Below are 21606 nucleotides of genomic sequence, written 5' to 3' on the forward strand. Positions count from 1 at the left end.
ATCTCAGTTCTTCTGTTAAACCTTTCCTTCCTTTTTTAGAAGCGTTTAGGATATTCTATTCTTCCCAGTGTTCTGAATTGTTATAATTATATGTCTTTGTATGGGTCATTATTTATTACCTGGGCAGCTGCCTCAGTTTTAGCTTTTCCTAGATTTTGGTACTTTGCAAATCAGGTCTCAGCTTGCTTTTTGGCTCTCATGTATGAGTTGAAATTATGCCATCTTAATCACTGCACCTTTATAAGAAGTCAGTTTCTGGGAAGGATGTCCTGCTGTACTTCTTTTTCTTCTTCTAAGATTGTGTTAGCTGTTCTTGGCCATTTGTTTTTCCGTATGCTTATTAGGGTTATATTATTGGTTTATATATATACCAAGTATACACAAATACCCCTTCAGAAACAGAAGCTTGTAGACTTGCATTGAATTTAGAGGTTAATTTTGGAGAAATTTATGTCTATAATATAGAATTTTTGTTTCCACAAACATGATGTCTCTCTCCATTATTTAAGGTTTTCCTTTATGTCTGTTATTGAAGTTTTATAATCATGTTTACAGCAAATCCATTACCTTTATTTGTTAAATTTGTTCCTAGGCATACTGGATTTTGGGGGCATAGAGCATTATAAACAATAACTGTTAGAGTTTCAGTTTAATTGCTTGTTGTTTTGTTGAGGACCACAGTTGATTTTTGTATTCTCATTTTGAAACTAGAAAGCTCAATAAATTTTTTATTCAAAATAATTTATAGATTATTTTAGGTTTTGTACAGAGACAGTCATATAGTTCACATTAACAAATGCCTATGTGTGCTGTTTTTTCCGTGTATGGAGTCAATGACCTTCAGTGCAATAATCAATAGGTATGGTAATAGGGAGCTCCTTTGCCTTGTTCCTGATGCTCATGGTGTTTTTTCTGTAGTTTCAAATTAACTATGATATTTGCCATAAGCTTTTGATAGATATCCTTTCCAAGATTAAGGAAATTTCTGTTTCTTATTATGAAATTTCTGTTTCTTATTAGCATAAGAATGTGTTGTTATGGTTATTATTGTTGTAATCAGATGACTTTTCTGCTTCCATTGAGATGATGATATTAGGGTGTTTTTCCTTTAATCTGTTAAACTGATGAATGACATAGAATTTCTCATGTTAAATCATCTATTCTTTGGCCAAACATAACTCTGTTTTGAAGATGTATTGATATTTTTGAACAAATTGTTCGAATGACTCTACTAATATTTTATATTGGATGTTACCTGAGAGTCACACTTCAGATTGACCATTCTGAGATTGCAGTATGATTTTTTTTTTTTCTCAAATCATTCTTGTCTGAGTTTTGTATTTGGGTTATCTTAGCCTTGGAAAATGGACAGGGGAGTAGTCCTATCCTCTCCCCTTACCAATTTTGGCTTTAGAACAAGTTTATATAATACAGAGGTTGTCTATTTCTTATGAAATTGGTAGAACTCACTTTTAAATCACCTTTGCCTTGGTTTGGTTTTTGTTTTCCTCTTGTTTTTTTGGTTTGTTTTCCAGGTAGATTTTATACTATTGATTCACATTTCTTAATGGTTATAGGTCTCTTTGGTTTTCTATTTCTTCCTGAGTCAGTTTTGGTAAGTTATATTTTTTTTCTATGAAAATTGTCTATTTTCTCTGAGTTTTCAATTTTGATGGTATAATGTTCATATTGTACTTTTCCTAACTTTAAAATCTGTTACTTGTGTAGTTTTGTTGTTTTTTCAATCCTAATGTTGTTTGCTTGTGCTTTTCTTTTCCTTTGTCAGTTTTGATATTTAGAGCATTTTACTTTTCAGTTCTAAATATTTTCCAACTTTAGTTAGAAAACCTCTGTGGACCATTGATTATTTTTAATATCTTTAGTATTAATTATTTGGTTCTTTTTAGTTTTATTTTACTGGAGAATGGGTCTATTTAATAATCAGTTTTTTTCTGACATTTGTCAAGAGTTACTTTTGCTTTATAACAGGCTAGTTTTTATAATGTTATTTGTCTGTTTGAAAATAATACACTCTTTTTAATTCCTGGGTCCAGGTTTCTATGTGGGTTTGTAAGATTGAGGTTCTTAGTTTGTTGTTCAAATTTTTTATATTCTTAACAGTTTTATTTCTTTCTGATATATCATTTGTTATTTAAAAAGTCTTACCATGATACTGAATTTATTAATTTTTCCTTGTTATCATCAACGTTTACATAGCCCTTTGTAGCTATGTTGTTAGGCATATTATTCAGAATGTTATTCCGAAGTATTTTCGTTTATAATTATGTTAATGATTTTTAAAAATCTTAATAATGATTTTGCCTTTAGAGTCTATTTTAACTGATAGAAATATAGCTACCTTAATGTTCTTTTAATGTTTGCCTTATATGACTTATGCATCCTTTTACTTTTAACCTTTCTGTGTCCTATGTTTAGATATAAACCTTTTATTATCTTTGCTATAAACTTTTATATCTTTGCTTTTAAACTTTTGCCAATTTTGAAAAATATTTGTTCATTTTGGCTTTTTCTTTAATTTTCTTTAATTTAATTTTTTTCAGTGTTCCAAAATTCATTGTTTGTGCCCTGCACCCAGTATTCCATGCAATACATGCCCTCTTTAATACCCACCACCAGGCTCACCCAACTCCTCACCCCCCTCCCCTCCAAAACCCTCAGTTTGTTTCTCAGAGTCCACAGTCTCTCATGGTGTGTCTCTATTTGTCATTCATTTTTTACAGTGCTGTCTTTTAATAGGTAAATTTAGTCCATTTATAAATCTCATGATGATCAATATATTTGTATTTATTCTTAGTGTTGATCTTATGCTATTTACTGTAGGTTTTGCTTATTTGTTTGCATGCATGCTTTATTTCCCCCTTTTCTGCCTGCTGTTGACTTGGTCAAGTGTAGTTTAATTTCTCTTTTTATTTACTTTTTTGGAAGCTATACATTCTATTTCAAATATTTTAATGTTTATCTTTAAATTTTTAACATTTATGGTTTACCTGAAGTCTGGAGTCAGTTTCTTACCATATTTCAAAGCCAAACAAAAAACTCAGTTTATTTTATACTATATGCAAAAATCAACTAAAAATGAATCAAAGACCTGAATATAAGAGCTAAAACTATAAAAATCTTAGAATATATAGGGCTAGCTTTATTACATTGGGTTTGGCATTGATTTCTTGGATATGACACCAAACAATAGACAACAAAAGAAAAAATAGATAAATAGGACTATACCACCTTAAAAAATTTCTGTCCACTGGAGGACACAGTCTTAGTGAAAAGGCATCTAATGTAATGGGAGAAAATGGTTGCAAATCATATGTCTGATTAGGGGCTAATTATCCAGAATATGTGAAGAACTTCTACAACTCAGTAACAACTCAATTCAAAATGAGCAAAGTACTTGAATAGGCAATTCTCCAAAGAAGATATGCAAATGGCCAACAAGCTCAACATCCCTAGTCATTAGGGAAATGCAAATCAAAGATACTACCTCACACTCATTAAGTGGCTTAATTTCTTCTTAAAATTAATTAATTTAATTTAAATGTTAAAAAATTTAAAATCCCACAATAAAACAAAATAAGAAGTGTTGGTGAAGGTATGAAAAAATTGGAGCACCTGTACTCTGTTGGTAGTAAAGTGTAAAACGCTATAGCCACTCTGAAAAACAGTATGGCAGTTCTTCAGAAAATTAAAAAATAGAATTATTGTATGACCCAGCTCTTCTACTTAGGGATATATACTTCAGAGAATTGAAATCAGGGACTCAAAGAGGTATTTGTACACCATATTCATAGTATCCACAATGTCCAAGAGATTTAAGTAACCAAAGTATCTATCAGCAGATGGGTGGATAAAGGAAATGTGGTATTTAAGTACAATGGAAAATTTTTCAGGCTTAAAAAGAAGGAAATTTTAACACATGATACAACATGGATAAGCCTTGAAAATGTAAGTGATTTAAGCCAGACACAAAATGTCAAATACTGTATTATTTCATGGCTATGAGGCACCTAGGGTAGTCAGACTTAGAGATAGAAAGTACAGTGGTGGTTGTCAGGGCCCAGGATGGGGCAGGAGGTGGGCAGGGGGCAGTTAGTGCTTAATGGATGCCAAGTTTCAGTTTTGCAAGATGAAAAGAGTTCTGGAGAAGGATAGTGGTGACTGTTGCACCACAGCGTGAATGTGCTTGATGCCAATGGAGTGCATGCTTGGAAATGGTTGAAATGGTAAATTTCATGCTACAGGTATTTTACCACAATTAAAAATAATGATTAAAAAGTAAGTAAAAAATAAAGATGAGAGAACAAGAAACCAACCACTTGGATCCTACTTGTTCCCTCAGTAACACATTACTGTTTTCTGGTATTTTAGTTCCACCTGATTTTCAACCTTTAAATAGTTGTTCCCTCCTCCTCTGACAACGTGTTTCTCCTCTTTTTCCTACTCCTCTCAATCCCCTTCGTCTTTGTCACTATTTTATCCAATTAATGACTGTATGTATGTTAAAGTTTAGTAATACCTTTGCTCACAATTGCTTCTACTACCACATCTTCCACATGAGTTAAACTTCTTGTTTCCTGAAGTGTGTCCTTATGTTTATCTGGAAGACTGTGCACATGGAAATTCACTTACTCTGTGTGAAAATACCTGTATTTAACCCCCATTCATGTATCATAATTAGGTGACAGTTATTTTGTCTTGTCACTTTGAAGATTCAATTCCATTTTCTTCTCACTGCTGTGTCAATACCAATAATTCAGCTGCAGTCTCCTTGTCATTCCTTGGTAGGCAATCTCTCTATATTCTTTACTGTTTTGAAGATGTCTTTGCCTTTAGTACTCTGCAGTTTAACTGCAGTGTGTATAGAAATGGATCTGGTTTTATTTTTTCATATCTTTTACCTATTCACTTTTTATTTTTTTTATTTCAAGGCTAGCTTTTTGGTTTTGTGGTTTTTTTTTTCCTATTTCTAGAACTTCATTTCATTTTTTTCATTTCTCCTATGATTTTTATATTTTAAATTTTTAATCATTTTAAAACATAATTCATGTAGAATTGATAATTGTTAGGGGTCTATTTATATTGCTTTGATTTCTGATTTTTTTTTTTTTGGTATGGACTGTTTCCTCATTTAGTTTGTATTTTTGGACTGTGAGCTCATCTTCAGTGGGCTTTTATGTGTGAGAATTACATGCGGCAAGGTTTGATCATTTGTCCTGTAAAGTAGTGAATTTTGAATAGTAGTTTTGAATTTGTTATGCCAAGTTTTGGGGGTGCACCTTACCAGGTGCCAGTATTTTTGCCAGTTCCTTGGCTTGAGGACTTCTGGACCCCAGAAGCACTGTGATTCAGAATACCCAATGCTGGGACTATGTGGCTGAAAGTGATGAATTTTGGGAGGAGCAATTTTTCTTCACATTTAAGCCGCAATCAATACGGACAAAGTCTCTTTCTCTGAGTGGCAGATTTTCATAATTCACCTTTTTACTTACCCTCTAGAGTAAAGGCTATTATTATAGGGGGTGGCCTCTTGCTTCAAACCTCACATAAGCTGAGGGCTGTCCTCTCATCCTCATGGATATATTAAAATCCAAGTATCTAGAAAATGAAAACCAACATTCCCCAGCCCCAGTCCTGCTATAACGCTTATTGCTTTCGTTCTCAAACACTTCTTGATAACCAGCCCCTAAGAATTTCTTTTTTCTGTAAGGGCTCATTTATATATTTATTTAAAAAATGGTTATTGTATTTTATCTAGTATTTTTAAGAGTTTGCAGTGCAGGAGTTTTCAAGTTACCTTATCTCAGTATTACCAAAGAGGAAGTCTATTCTAAGGATTACTTAAGAATGATATTTTTTTTCTAGAAAATCCAGAATATTAACCATTATTCTACCTTGAGAATATTCTTTTTTGATACGCTTCTTTAAAACGTACAAAGAAACAATTTTATTTCAGAGTACTTTGCAAGATGCATGCCCAAGATCATTTATATTGATTATTTTCTCATTTACATCTAACTTCCTATGATTACATGCCCAGCTGTTTTTCTCTACTGGGACTTTATTTTTTGAAGAATATGTTTCAAACCCCTATGTAATTTTTTAAATTAATAGATAGTTTGCAGTATATTGTTAATAATTATTTCCTTAGTTTTCAGTTAAGGTGTTTTAAAATAATTTCTGGGTTGCTCAAAAGTATTGGCTTGTTTTTTTCAGGCAATATTTTCCTTTTGACAAATGTAGAGTTTTCCTAGTTCCATTATTTATAGGAATGTGTTGGTTAGATAATATCAATAATAAGAATGTTCTGTACTAAATACCCAGTTTGTTTTTAATGGCTGTGATGTTCAAATCCTATCGTTACCCTAAATGTAGCCAATGAAGTACCATCAATAATAAAAATTCTATAGTATTGTGAAATCTGGAGGACTGTTAGTGTGGAGATTATATACAATTGAACTTATACGTACAAGGAGGCTAAATTCAGGTAATGACAAAGTTGTAGTTTTGAAATGTCTTGTGTATGTGAGTAAGTGTAAATATTTTTTAATTAATTATTGTTTCTAATATAATAGATTACTAAAAATGTGTGAACTTCCTCAGGTCCAGTCCTCAGTGGCTGTTGGAACTCCAGATTATATCTCTCCTGAAATCCTTCAAGCCATGGAAGATGGGAAAGGGAGATATGGACCTGAATGTGACTGGTGGTCTCTGGGGGTCTGTATGTACGAAATGCTTTATGGAGAAACACCATTTTATGCAGAATCTCTGGTGGAGACATATGGAAAAATCATGAATCATAAAGTTAGTATATTTTACTATTTTTCAATTCAGTGTGGTAAATGATACAATAAATTTGAAGTAATGTGATAGTTAAAAAAATATTTTTTTAAAAACAATGAACATTCTAATTTCTATGCTAATAGGGGACCTGACAAATGTGAATAATCAAAACCCATTAATTATACATAAAATTATTAGTTCTTACCTTCTCCTGTATTTTATTAGAAATGCTAATAAATAGGAAATTGGTCTCTTCAGTAGAATAACGAAGCGGGTAAGTAGATAATTTATATTCTTACTACTATAAGTATACTCATGACTAGAATGCATTTAAAAAATTCTCATCCTCAGCCATCATAAATTAAATGCAAATCAAAATAAAACTGAGATATCCTATTTCCCCCTGGCAAAGATGAAAAGAAAAATTCTACTCTGTATTGTGAATAACCCGGTAAGATGGGTATTATTGGACATTGTCAATAGGAACTGATGTAACCTTTCTGTCAACAAGTCTGTAAATAAGCATCTAGAGCCTTGAAAAGGGTTAGAACTTTGGATTGAGCAACTTCAGGTTTAGGAATATGCCCTAAGGAAGTACTCAGTTGAACCAAGATGTATGTGCGAGGATACCTGTTCCGGTCTTCTTTAGGATCAGTGCAGTGAAAAGAGTCCAGATTCACCACAGGAGCAAAATAATGGAGGCTTAATCCATTTACTTCCCGATGAAATAGAAATAAATTGTAATAAAGAGAGGAGGGTTCTGATTGATCGATTTCAGAAGACTATGAGCTGTTGGAACACCTGGAATAGGAACGTTCCATAAAAGGGGGGGGGTGAGACAGTTATGATCAGTTGCTTCATGTATGTATCAGTCCCTTAAAGCTCTTCTGTGCAGCTGGTGCTCTTCTGCCTGGCTGCAAGGATAATCTGCTAAATAGTCATGGAGAGTCGGAAGACAGCTAGGGGACAGCTAGCTACCGCATTGTAAAGAGCACATAAATCATTTCAGAGAGAAATCAGTGAGAGGTGGGGGCTCCGACCTGGATTCTGCAGTCAGGCCACTCTTCCAAAAGCTCTTCGGTTTACTAGTCGTGTGACTAGGAGTGACTGGCTTGAACTCCCTGGGGCTTTGGGTCTCTTCTGTAAAACCAGGATAATAGTGGCACCTGCCTTCAAGGATTGCTGTGAGGATTATAGGCATTAAGTGAACAAAGAGTTTCCATGAGTGTCAAGTGCATGGTCTGTTCTTCACAGGTGTTTACTGTTGTTACTTAATGCTTGGTTTGTGGCATATATGAACATCATGAGTCATATACACTCTACTGAAATTTTGAGTCAGTCTACTTTTAATAAATTCTCTTCATTCTGATAGCAGTTTAAGGTATTTTAGCATTCAGTTTATTCTTTCTACGGTGCATGTGTGAGTGACTAAGTCACATATAAAATTAAAAGTTCATTTAGAAAAATGCTCTTTTCTTTTGTAGTATGAGTACTTTGTACAAGTGTACACTTATTAGACATTTTTTTTAAAAAAGATTTTATTTATTTATCAGAGAGAGAGAGGGAGCGTGAGCGAGCACAGGCAGACAGAGTGGCAGGCAGAGGCAGAGGGAGAAGCAGGCTCCCTGCCGAGCAAGGAGCCCGATGTGGGACTCGATCCCAGGACGCTGGGATCATGACCTGAGCCAAAGGCAGCTGCCCAACCAACTAAGCCACCCAGGCGTCCCTTATTAGACATTTTAAAAAGATTTTATTTACTTATTAGACAGAGACAAGTAGGCAGAGAGGCAGGCAGAGAGAGAGAGGGGGAAGCAGGCTCCCTGCTAAGCAGAGAGCCTGATGCAGGGCTCGATCCCAGGACCCTGGGATCATGACCTGAGCCGAAGTAGAGGCTTTAACCCACTGAGCCACCCAGGCATCCCCACTTATTAAACATTTTTAAAAGAAAATGCATTTTTAAGAAAATAAATGTTAATTGATTTATGTTTTGTTCCTATTATTCTGTGTCTAGGAGAGGTTTCAGTTTCCAGCTCAAGTGACCGATGTGTCTGAAAATGCTAAGGATCTTATTCGAAGACTCATTTGCAGCAGAGAGCACCGACTTGGTCAAAATGGAATAGAAGACTTTAAGAAACACCCTTTTTTCAATGGAATTGATTGGGATAATATTCGAAACTGTGAAGCACCTTATATTCCAGAAGTTAGTAGCCCAACAGATACATCGAATTTTGATGTGGATGATGATTGTTTAAAGAATTCTGTAAGTATGACATTGCAATGTGGTTTTGAAGCAGTTTTATGGACCTCCTTATCAATTACCAGATAGTTATCGTGGCTTCTAGTATTTATTTTCTCATACATTGAGAAATTGAGAGAATTCACTGAGGTGAACATGTTTATTTATGACAAGGAGCAAGATTAAACTTCACGTATTTACCAGTTAGATCAGTTATGCCATGAGGTTTCCTAGGAAAAGGAGAAATCAGATGCTTAGAAAAGTGGATTTCGTGATGGCAGAGTGAGAGTTTGGCAAATCTCTCCTTAAAAAGCTCCATGATACTGGACAAATTGTCAAAAACAACCATTTTGGGGCTTGACAACTCAACCCAAGGGAAAGAAATTGAGAAGCATTTATTTATGAGAAACTGAACTTTGGTCAAAAACTGTCCCACCCCATTCCTTCAGCCTGGTTGGGGCCATCGAGCTGCTGGCAGGAGGCTGACTTGATTTGGAGAGCTCCCATACCCAGTGGTGTTGCCACTAAAAGTAGTAAATTGGTAGGAAGGGAAGTGGGGAAAATTCTATAGCCTTGCTATCCTGAGGTTGTAAGCTCCTTGGGGCTAGTGGCAGACTAGCAGAGTCGCCAAACGCTGGACCACTTTTAGCTTGTGGGCTGACATAGGTCATCAACCTCTGCTCTACACCTTTAGGTTACACTGTTACAATTTAGGACAATAAGAACATAAAATTTTATAGATGTTGCCCTTTTAGCCTTCTTAATTTGAGCTTTATTTTTTTCTTCCATTATTTTATTTCTTACGGTTTTAATTCTGCACTAAAAATTTTTATATTGATTTTCTATCACTGTTCACTGTTCAGTAAATGGCATATGCAAAGAGGTAAAGATTTTTTCTGCTTCTTTCTCCGGACCTCCAAAAAAAAAAAAAAAAAATTAAATGGACTTTCCTCATCAGTTTTTTATTATATAAGAATTACATTTACTGTAAACAGAAATTTGCATCTTTCCAAATTAAATACATAGTACAGTCGATTCTGATTATGGTAGTTACATGTTCCATAAAGTTCCTGTGTGTGCTGTAGTTGTGAATATTGAACCATTGTTCCTAGGGGGAAATACAGGGGTAGGTTCTTTTGAGCCTCTGGTCATTTCATTCAACCAGTAGTATGTAACCTTGTTTTATGTATGTTTTTCTTTAAAGAAACCTTATTGAATACATATATTGTTGATTAATTCACAGCAAGTTCACAGCCAACAGCAGTGTATCTTGAGCCTGAGCAAAGCTTTTCTAACACACATACGTATTTGTCAGGCACATCACAGCTGTCTTGCTTAGAAACCATCTAGATGGCCGTTCTGCGCTATGCGTGGAGGACATTTTAAACAACACAGTCACCCATAAAAAGCAGAAAAATCTGAAAGACGTGGCACATGCTGACCTTGGAAGGAATATTTTTTGTCGTGTCAGAGCTGAAACAAGAAGGCAGAGTGTCTCCTTGTTCAGTCCCAGCTGGAAACTTAGGCATCAGGCAGCTCAAAAAAATGTTTTTGTTCTGCATGTGTCTGCTAGTGATTGCAGAAGCACTGTGAATATTGATTTGGGGTTACAAATAATTTTTAGCGATGAGGCAAATATGCACGTATGCATACATGAATAATCACTGGGCTCTCAATGTCAGACTTTCCATCTGGAGTTTAATTTTATTAGAATATTACAGTGGCAGTGCTCTTGTTTGGATTCTAGATCACTGCACATCTGCACCAGACTTAATATGTGTTTCTAAATTGAACAGCCGTGTATTTCCTATTGATCGTTAATATTATAGGCCAACCTACAGATCACGTTTATTTATTTCTTACCAGATGTGTTTTCCTCCTTCAGGAAACGATGCCCCCACCCACACATACTGCATTTTCTGGCCACCACCTGCCATTTGTTGGTTTCACATATACTAGTAGCTGGTAAGTTGGAAAAGTTAACATAATTTGGACAACTTAAAGCAAATTAAGATAAATTTAAGAAATATATAAGAAAGCCTCTTTTTAAATAGAGGCCGAAGCTACTGCTTGACCAAGTTAGATGTTCTGTAATGAGTAGAACATAGGGGAATCTTGCGTCATTTTGGAGGAGAAATGGAGCTCACAGTGTTCCTGTTGGCACTGGGACAGGAATCGAAGTGTCTTCTGCATTAGCAAATACACTCCGGGGGCCAAGTGCCAGCACCAGCCACCTTAGCCCTATTTTCATGGACCACTTCCCCGTCCGCCTTCCCTGGTGTAAGCAGAGTATGATTGTCCTCAGTCCTTGTGTGCCCTCCCTCAGGTCCTTGACTGCCTCCTGGTCTCCTGCGTGGTTCTGCTGAGTTGACATCATTAGTACAGTTCAGGTTTCTGCTCAGACCCATGCAGTTCAGTGTCCAGAGAAAAGCATCTGACCAGGTCTCACCTTCCGCGGTCATGATTACCAACCTCTAGGACCCTTCTTGTGCCTGTGCCCGCTCTTCTGCTCTCCCTTGATGAGCTCACTTAACCTTGCACGGAGAGGTGGAGGCAGGCAGTGTTCACATGCTCCTCTGCATGGTCCTGCCTGCCCGTCTCTGTACCCAAGCACTCGCCTGTGCAGATGCCCAGTAGAGGCTCCCAGTCAGTCCTGGCTTGTGTGTCTCCTCTCAGGCTGGGCATCATAGCTCCTTCCCATCATAGCACTGCCGTCTCTTACCTTCCAGGCTGCTTTCCTGACTCCTCCCCTTTCTGGCCAGTCCTTCTCAGTCTCTACAGCTGAGGCCTTCTGACCTCATCTCTCTGGGCCCCACAGCTTCGTCTTGGGACCCTTTCCACTGATACTGTGGTGCACCCCCAGATATTTGCTGATGATGCCTGAATGTGAGACCCTTCTGCTCTTTCCTACTTAAAACCCACCCAACCACCTACCTCAAATGTTTATAATCTCGTCTCCTAGATTTCTCTGAACCTGTCTGACTGGTCCTGCTAGAAGATAAGTCTATAAGGGAATGTGTCATTCCCTTATATTCCTCAGCCTTGAAATTGTGACTTCCTGGCAAACTGTCTTCTGCAGCATCACTCCTGGCGTGATACTTGGTGATTGTAAAATGCACTCGGCAAACCTCTTACTGTTTAGGACCCATTGCCCCAGTCTCCCAACTCCAGCAGCTCATATCTTAATCAAAACCAACACTCTTACAAGAAAGACCCTGCATGACTGGCTCACTTTCTCTTTCCTACGACTCTTAACTTTGCCGACTCTGCTCCAGTCACACAGGGCTCTTTTCTGGCCTGGGACCATACCAGACCTATTCCTGCTTCAGGCTCTTGCGCTTGTGTTCCATCTGCTTGGAATGTTCCCCTCCCCCCAGTATCCCCCCGCCCCCCGCCACTACCCCGTTACTCCCTCTGGACTTTATTGGGAGTTCCGCCCTGAGTGATAGCCTCCTGGCCACTTTATCTAGATTTCTACTTTTTCCCCCTCAATACTACCCCCACCCTTTACTTATTTTGTCCTTAGTATTCAGCACTGCTTAATGCCCTAAATATTTTACTTATCTCATATGTTCCTGTCTTCATCATGAGAACAGAAGCAAGTGGCGATTTTGCTCCCTGCTAAATGTTCAACACTTCAAGTATTTTTCATTAAATTATATTGAATTAAAGGAAGCATTTCGCTTTTGAATCCAAATTCTGATGAAGAGGACCATGGTGTGTGCTTTTGACTCCTGTTTCACTTACGTGGTCACCTTGTGTTCAGTAAACATCATTTTATAATGTGTGGCTATTGAAATTTAAGATAATTTGGACAATTTATTAATTTTATAAAATACTTCTAAAAAGTGGTCTGTGTTGAGATTTGCACACAATGTGTTTTCCTGTCACCCTACACAGTTAACTGTAGCTAGATACCGCAATCCGTGTTTTAAGTAGACAGCTGCAGAAGGCTCTGTTTCTTGAGACGTTCTTTTCTCCGTGAACTCATGTTTTTATGTTTCTTCAGCGTTCTTTCTGATCGGAGCTGTTTACGGGTCACAGCCGGTCCTGCGTCCCTGGACCTTGACGTCAGTGTCCAGAGGACTCTAGACAACAATCTGGCGACCGAGGCGTACGAGAGGAGGATCAAACGCCTTGAACAGGAAAAACTTGAGCTGAGTAGAAAACTTCAAGGTAAACAAATGTTAATGATGGTACCTTTTCTTTTGGAGTTGGACTCAGTTTGAAGAACTGTTGATTATGAGGGGCTGTTTTATCTTGAAAAGAAATTTCTGGAAAAAATCCAGTTGAAAGGGCACCTGGGTGGCTCAGTGGGTTAAGCCTCTGCCTTCAGCTCAGGTCTTGATCCCAGGGTCCTGGGATTGAGCCCCATGTCGGGCTCTCTGCTCAGCAGGGAGCCTGCTTTCCCCTCTCTCTCTGCCTGCCTCTCTGCCAATTTGTGATCTCTCTCTCTGTGTGTGTCAAATAAATAAATAAAATCTTAAAAAAAAATACAGTTGAAGACTCATGCGGAAAACAGAATAATACTGTTTATGTAGACTCATGACCTTAGCAGTATAACCTGGCGTAGCGTTCATTTCCCCACAGGTACATATGTGCGCACATGAACTCGTCTGGGGAGGAGATGGGGCTGCTTCCGGGAAAGGAGCCCTTCCCATCCCAGTGTAGCCTTGGGGATCACTGTCCTATTTCCTCAGCCTTGAATTTGTGACTTCCTGGCAAATATCTCCTGTTGCATCACTCCTGGCGTGATACTCGGTGATTGTAAAATGCACTGGGCAAACTTCTTACTGTTCTGACTTCTCTTGTCTCTTAATTCTTATACGTCCAAGGATCTTGTCCTCTGCTCTACCTAATCTGCTCCTGTCTTGAGACTACAGTATCCAGAACTCTTTATTAATCTCAATTTCTTTTTTCTTAAGTCTTCTTTGCTTTTTAAGATTTTATTTATTTGTCAGAGAGAGCGCGTGCACACAAGCAGGGGTAATAGCAGGCAGAAGGAGAAGCAGGCTCCCCGCTAAGCAGGGCGCCCGATGTGGGGTTCGATCCCAGATCCTGGGATCATGACCTGAGTCGAAGGCAGAGACTTAACCAACTGAGCCACCCAGGTGCCCCTAATCTCAACTTCAAGCAAACTCTGCATTATCTCCTGTTCGTAGCTAGTTCACTCCCTTGGGTGACTCCTGCATTCCTTCTGTCGCACTGGTACCTGGAGCTCTGTCCCCCTCACCCTGTGCCCTCCATCCTTCCATAGTCAGTTGTAATCAGACCCTTACTCGGATACTAACATTTGTTGCTCTGACGTCTGTCTGTCACACTCCCTTGCCAGAACCGCAGCCCTGTTGACCTGCATTCTGTCTGAGACCGTGTGAGTGAAGGTAACAGTCTTAGGACAGGCAGGTGCCGACTGATCCCACTTGAGATTCAGGAGGATGGATCTTGAGTCCCATCTCAGTGAGTGCTGCCCAGCCGTCCTGCTTCCCAGGCTGCGGCTTCTCACCTGTCAGCATCTGACCCAGTTGAGGATCCCTCATCCCCCCCACCCCACCCCTCGCAACAGCTCTTTCTTTTTTTGTCTTCTGGGACACTTGAATCTCCTGGTTTTCTTTTTCCTCATAAACCAGTTATTCTGTCTCGCTTCCTGGGTTCTCCTGGACTTTTTGGCCTATGCATGTCGGGGTCCCCCACAGCAGTCCAGGCTCTTGGGTGTTCAGAACTACAACCTTCCAGGCATCTTTAAGCCCTTTCCTTCTGTCACACCTCCCATCTCACCCGTCAGCAAACCCGGGCAGCTCTGGCGCCAGAGAAGATCCAGAGTCCAGTCCCCACTGGGGCATCACCCTCACTGCCACCGTCACCCACCTTCTTGTAACCGTTTTCTAGCTGCTCTCCCTGCCTTACCTCGCCACCACCTCCCCCACCGTTCCTTCTGTTTCTAGCCTCCTTGGGCTGTTCTTTCCACAAATCAGGCATGTCCCCACCTCAGGGTCTTCACATCAGCTGTTGCCCTGCCTTAAATTTTCTTCCTTTGGTGTCCCATGACTCCTTCCCTTACCTCTTTCAGGTCTTTATTTGAGTGTTACCTTGAAACGAGGCCTTCCTGACCGCTCTGTTTAAAACGTAATCTTGGGGACGCCTGGTGGCTCAGGTCGTGATCCCAGCGTCCTGGGATCAAGTCCCACATCGGGCTCCTTGCTCGGCAGGGAGCCTGCTTCTCCCTCTGCCTCTGCCTGCCTCTCTCTCTGCTTGTGCTCGCTCACTCTCTCTCCCTCTATCCCTGACAAATAAATAAATAAAATCTTTAAAAAAAAAAAAAAGTAATCTTGCTTTATCTCCAGCACTCACTCTCCCTCTTTCCTCCTTTATTTTCTCCAGAGCAAAGGACAAAACGTATGATTTATTTTACTTACTCCTTTTGTGAATGAAGGAATGTATGAATAAATAATCAAAAAACTTGTAACTCTTAAGAGTGAAAGAAGTAAGTTTTACAACAACAAAATTTTGCTGTTATGCTTTTATAGGCTCTGTGGAGAAAAAAACTGCAGACACCAATAAAACAGACTGATTCTATTTTTCAATAAGTTGCTAAAATCTCTGCATGTGGATTACTACTTCTTTGTGTTGAAAGTTGTTAGTTTTGACTTTTTACCGTATATCATTGTATAAATTTACTATGTACACCTTGTTAATTCGGTACATTTATATATTGTAGTAAAATTGTAGTGATGTTTGGTACTTCTGGCGCGTACATAATTACAGTACAGCATTGTAATCTGTGTTTATGACCCTGTGCATTAGGTCTCTGTGACTTATTTACTACTTGTTGCGAGTTGGTACCCTTAAACCACATCAGGCTCATGTGCCCACTCCTGCCCCATCTCCTGGTAACCACAGTGTTACTCTCTGTTTTTCACAAGTTTGACATTGTAATTTATTTTTTTAAATTAAATTTTATTTTTTCTGTATTCCAGGATTCATTGTTTATGCACCATACCCAGTGCTCCATGCAGTACATGCCCTCCTTCGTACCCACCACCAGGCTCAGCCATCCACCCCCCCCCCCAAACCCTTAGTTTGTTTCTCAAGAGTCCACAGTCTCTCATGGTTTGTCTCCCCCTCTGACTTCCCCCAATCCACTTTTCCTTTCCTTCTCCTAATGTCCTCCATGTTACTCCTGCTCCACAAGTAAGTGAAACCTCATGATAATTGACTTTCTCTGCTTGACTTCTTTCACTCAGCATAGTCTCCTGGAGAGGATGTGGAGAAAGGGGAATGTTCCTCTACGCTGTTGGTGGGAATGCAAGTGGTGCAGCCACCTTGGAAAGCAATGTGGAGATTCCTTAAGAAATTAAAAATAGAGCTACCGTATAACCCTGCAGTTGCACTACTGGGTATTTACCCCAAAGATACAGATGTAATAGGTTTGACTTTTTTAGATCTCATGTGTAAGTGATGTGCTGCAGTTCTTACCTTTCTCTGACTGACTGAGCATCCACCATCCATATTGTCACAAATGGCAGGAGACTCTCCTTGCTCGGGGCTGAATAACATTCCATTGTGTACTTATATCCCATCTTTTTTAACCATTCATCCATTGATGAGACTTTAGGTTGTTACCATATCTTGGTTATTGTGAATAAGTTAACATGAGAGTGCGCGTATCTCTTCGAAATCCCACTTGCATTTCCTTTGAGTCTATAACCAGGTGTGGAATTGCTGGATGGTCTGCCAGGTGGATTTTTAATTTTTTTCAGGAAAAAATTAAAATAAAGTAATGTTTGCACTTGTGCTTGGACCAGTTTACATTTCCCCCAACTGTGTTCCCTTTTCAATCCATCTCCGTCAGCACCTACTGTCTCTTGTCTTCTTGATAGCCCTTCTGACAGTGTGCGCGTCAGTCATGACATTGTGGTTTTGATTTGCATTTCCCTGATGATGAGTGATGGTAAGCATATTTTCATGTGCCTCTTGTCAATTTTGAAGTACTCTTTGAAAAAGCATCAACTTAGTTCTTCTGGCCGTTTTTAAATTGGATTTTTTTTTTGTCATTAAGTTGTACAAGTTCCTCATATATTTTGAATATTATTAGCTCCTTATCCGATATATCACTTAGAAAAGTTTTCTCCCATTCTGTAGGTTGCCTTTTCATTTTGCTAGTTGTTTCTTTTGCCTTACAGAAGGGAGCTTTGAGTTTCATGTAGTCCCATTTGTTGATTTTAGCTTTTGCTGTTTGTGCTTTTGGCATCATATCTAAAATATCATTGCCAAGACCAATGTCTGGGAGCTTCTAACTTATGTGTTCTCAGAGTCTTGCTCTCAGGTCTTATGTTTAAGTCTTTGATCTCTTTTGAGTTGATTTTTGCAAGTGGCCTGAGAAGAGCCCATTTTCATTGTTCTGCATGTGTTTCGCCGGTTTTCCCAGCACCATTTGTTGGAGAGATTATCTTTTCTCCATTGGGTGTTTTTGGCTCCATTGTTGAATATTAGTTGACCATCTATACCAGCATTTCACCCTGGGCTCTCTGTTTTGTTCTGCTGCTCTGTGTGTCTGTTTTTGTACCAGTAACATGTTGTTTTATTACTGTAGCTTTGTAATATAGTTATTAGGAAGTGTGATGCCGCTAGCTTTGTTCTTTTTGTCGGGGGTGCTCTGTCTCTCAGGGTCTTTTGTGATCCCACAACAAATTTTAAGGTTGTTCTATTTCTGTGAAGAATCCCTTGGGTGTTTTGATGAATATTAAATCTGTAACATGGCTTTGGGTATTATAAATGTTTTAATGATATTAATTCTTCTGATCTGTCAATATGCAATAGTTTTCCATTTGTTTCATCTTAAATTTCTTTCAGCAAAATCTTACAGTTTGTATTGTACAGATCTTTCCCTTGCCTGGCTAAATTTTTGCTGAGTATTTGGTTGTTTTTTGATGCTACTGTGAACGGGATAGTTTTCTTTCTTTTTCAGATGTCTCATCATGACTGTAAAGGAAAACAGTAGAGTGATATGTATTGATTTTGAATCCTGCAACTTTACTGAATTTGTGGATCAGTTCCAAGAGTTATCTTGGTTTGCTCTTTGGGATTTCCTGTATATAAAATCAACAAATAGGACTAATATTATTTACTCCTTTCTCATTTGACAGACTTTTATTTCTTTGCCTTGCCTGACTTCTCTAGCTAGGACTTCCAGTACTATATTAAATAGGAGTGGAGAGAGTGGGCATCCTTGTTTTGTTCCTGATTTTAGAGGAAAAGCTTTCAGTTTTTCTCCATTAAATGTGAGGTTAGCTTTCAGTTTGTTGCAAGTGGCCTTTATTTTGTTGAGCTATGTTCCTTTTCTATCCAGCCTGCAAAGGGTTTTTATTATGAAAGGATGTTGCATTTTTTCAGATGCTTTTATTGTGTCTATTGAGATGATCCATGTGATTTTTGGCTTTCATCTTATTGGGGTGATATATTACATTTATTGATTTGCATATGTTGGACCATCCTTGAATCCCAGGGATAAATCCTGTTTTTCCTGGTATATAATCCTGTGAATGTGTTCTTGAATTCAGCATGCTAATATTTTAATGAGAATGTTTGCATCTATACTCACCAGGGATATTGGTCTACAGTTTTCTTGTGGTTGTCTTTTCTTGTTTTGGTATAAAGGTAATACTGGCCTTATTGAATGAGTTTGGAAGTGTTTTGTCCTCATTATTTTAAATAGGTTGAGGAGGATTGTTAATTTTTCTTAAAATGTTTGGTTGAATTCACCAGTGAAGCTGTCATTTCCTAAGGATTTCTGTATTGGGAGGTTTTTGATTACTGATTCAATCTCATTACTCGTTATTGGTCTGTTCAAACTTTGTTTCTTCCTGATTCAGTCTTGGTGGGTTGTGTATTTCTAGAAGTGTATCCATCTCTTCTAGGTTATGTAATTTCCTGGCCTATAATTGTTCATAGTTGTCCATTATGATCTTACATATTTTGGTAGTATCAGTTGTAATGTCTCATTTTAAATTTTATTCTAGTCTCTTTTTAAATTTTCTTTAAGATTTTATTTATTTGACAAAGAGAGAGAGAGAGAGATACAGTGTGCACAAGCAGGGGGAGCAGCAGAAGCAGAGGGAGAAGCAGGCTCCCTACTCAGCATGGGGCCTGATTCGGGACTCTATCCCAGGACCCTGGGACCATGACCCGAGCCGAAGGCAGACGCTTAAATGACTGAGCCACCCAGGCACCCTCTCCTTTTTTTATTAGTGTAATTAAAGCTTTGTCAGTGTGGTTTATCTTTCAAAGAACCAATTCTTAGTTTCTTTGATCTTTTCTGTTTTCCTGGTCTCTGTTTCATTTGTTTTTGCTCTGAACCTTATTTTTTCTTGTCATTTGCTAACTTTGGGGTTAATGTGTTCTTTTTCTAAAGGTCTTTGAAATATAAGTTAGGTTATTTGAAATCTTTCTAATTTCTTAATATGTTCATTTGCTGGTATAAACTTTCTCTCAGAGCTGCTTAATCCATCCATTCCACAAATTTGATGTGTTGCATTTTCATTTTCATTTGTTTGAAAAAATTTTTTATTTCTTCTTTGACCCAGTGGTTGTTTAAATTATTTAATTTCCACATATTTGTAGATCTTCTCACTTTCCTCTTGATTTCTAATTTCATACCACCCTGGTCAGAAAAGATAGTAGAATTTCTTCTTAAATTTTCTAATACTTGTTTTGTATCCTATCATAGGATCTGTCCTGGGGAATGTCCTGTGTGTGCTTGTGAAGCGTGTGTATTTTGCTTCTGGTAGATGGAATGTTCTGTAATGTCTGTTCAAAGTCCATTTGTTCCAAAGTTGGGTTCGATTGCAACATTGCTTTGTAGATTTTCTGTCTGGATGGTTCATCTGTTGCTGATAGTGCGGTAGTGAAGCCACCACCATTATTGTACTGTCTGCTTCTTCTTTAAGATCTGTTAGTATTTGCTGAATATATTCTAGTGCTTGCGTGTCAGGACTGTACATATTTACAATTATTATATCTTCTTAATGTATTGACCCCTTTATCATTATGTAATGATCTTTATCTCATTTCCATTTCTGGCCTGAAGCCTATTTTTGTCTGATGTAAGTATGGCTATCTCCACTTTGTTTTGGTTTTCACTTGCTTGGATACTTGAAATATTATCTTCCAAACTTTCACTTTGAGCCTGTGTGTATCTTCCAAGCTCATGAGTCTCCTTTAAGCAGCATATACTTGGGTCTTGTTTTTTTGTTTTTTATTTTTAGAGAGAAAGAGTGTACATTTGCACAAGCAAGGGGTGAGGAAGGGTAGAAGGAGAAAATCTAGAGTAGACTCCATGCCTAGTTTGTGGCTCCATCTCATGACCCTGAGATCATGACCTGAACCAAAATCAAGAGTCCAGTGCTTAACCATCTCAACCACTCAGATGCCCCTTGTTCTTGTCTTTGTTTTGTTTTTAATCCATCCAGCCATTCTGTGCCCTTTTTATTAGTGACATCAATCCATTTATGTTTAGAGTGATTATTGATATTTAAGCACTTACTACTGCTGTTTTTATGTCTTGCCTCCTGGTTATTTTGTCTCTCTATTGTTTCTTTTATTTTTTTTTTTTTTGAAGATTTTATTTATTTATTTGAGAGAAAGAAAGAGATAGAGATGGCAAGAGAAAGCACAAGCAGGGAGGGAGAGGGAGAAGCAGACTTCTCACTGAGCGGGGAGCCCAGTGTGGCGCTTGATCCCAGAACCCTGGGATCATGACCTGAGCCAAAGGCAGACACTTAAATCGACTGAGCCACCCAGGTGCCCCTCCATTGTTTCTTTTAACTTTTGTTTCTCTCTACCTTCCAGTTGGTGATTTTCCATGATAATATGCTCCTTCTTCCCCTTTATTGATTGATTGATTATGTTATATTAGTCACCATATAGTACATTATCAGTTTTTGATGTACTGTTCCATGATTCATTGTTTGCATATAATGCACAGTGCTCCATGCAATCTGTGCCCTCCTTAATACCCATCACCAGGCTCACCCATTCCTCTATCCCTCTCCCTTCTAAAACCCTATCTTTGTTTCCCAGAGTCCATAGTCGTCTCTTATGGTTCATCTCCCACTTTATTTCTCCCCCTTCATGTTTCTCTTCCTTCTCCTAATGTCCTCCATGCTATTCCTTATGTTCCACAAATAAGTGAAACCATATCATAATTGACTTTCTCTGTTTGACTTATTTCACTCAGCATAATTTCCAGTCCCATCCATGTTGATGCAACAGTTGTGTATTCATCCTTTCTGATGGCTGAGTAATTCCATTGTGTATATGGACCACGTCGTCTTTATCCATTCATCTGTTGAAAGGCATCTTGACTCTTTTCACAGTTTGGCTCTTGCGGACTTTGCTGCTATTAACATTGGGGTACAGATGGCCCTTCTTTTCACTTTATCTGTATCTTTGGGATAAATACCCAGTAGTGCAATTCCTGGGTCATAGGATAGCTCTATTTCTTATTTTTTGAGGAACCTCCATACTGTTTTCCAAAGTGGCTGCACCAATTTGCATTCCCACCAACAGTGTGA

The 21606-nt window shown here is 38.3% G+C and overlaps 1 protein-coding gene across 13 annotated transcripts in view; it reads left to right on the forward strand.

Annotated features, from left to right (window-relative positions):
• Nucleotides 1-21606, forward strand: part of CDC42BPA (CDC42 binding protein kinase alpha) — a 329012-nt gene that overhangs the window by 155295 nt on the left and 152111 nt on the right. For all 13 annotated transcript variants that reach the window (XM_059412594.1, XM_059412582.1, XM_059412585.1 and 10 more), the window contains exons 7-10: nucleotides 6622-6822; nucleotides 8813-9061; nucleotides 10923-11002; nucleotides 13047-13213. In XM_059412594.1, the coding sequence (XP_059268577.1) occupies nucleotides 6622-6822; nucleotides 8813-9061; nucleotides 10923-11002; nucleotides 13047-13213 (697 nt within the window). The remainder of the gene's footprint in view (nucleotides 1-6621; nucleotides 6823-8812; nucleotides 9062-10922; nucleotides 11003-13046; nucleotides 13214-21606) is intronic.

The sequence above is a fragment of the Mustela nigripes genome, chromosome 10 (assembly GCF_022355385.1).
Source record: "Mustela nigripes isolate SB6536 chromosome 10, MUSNIG.SB6536, whole genome shotgun sequence".
Lineage (NCBI taxonomy): Eukaryota > Metazoa > Chordata > Mammalia > Carnivora > Mustelidae > Mustela > Mustela nigripes.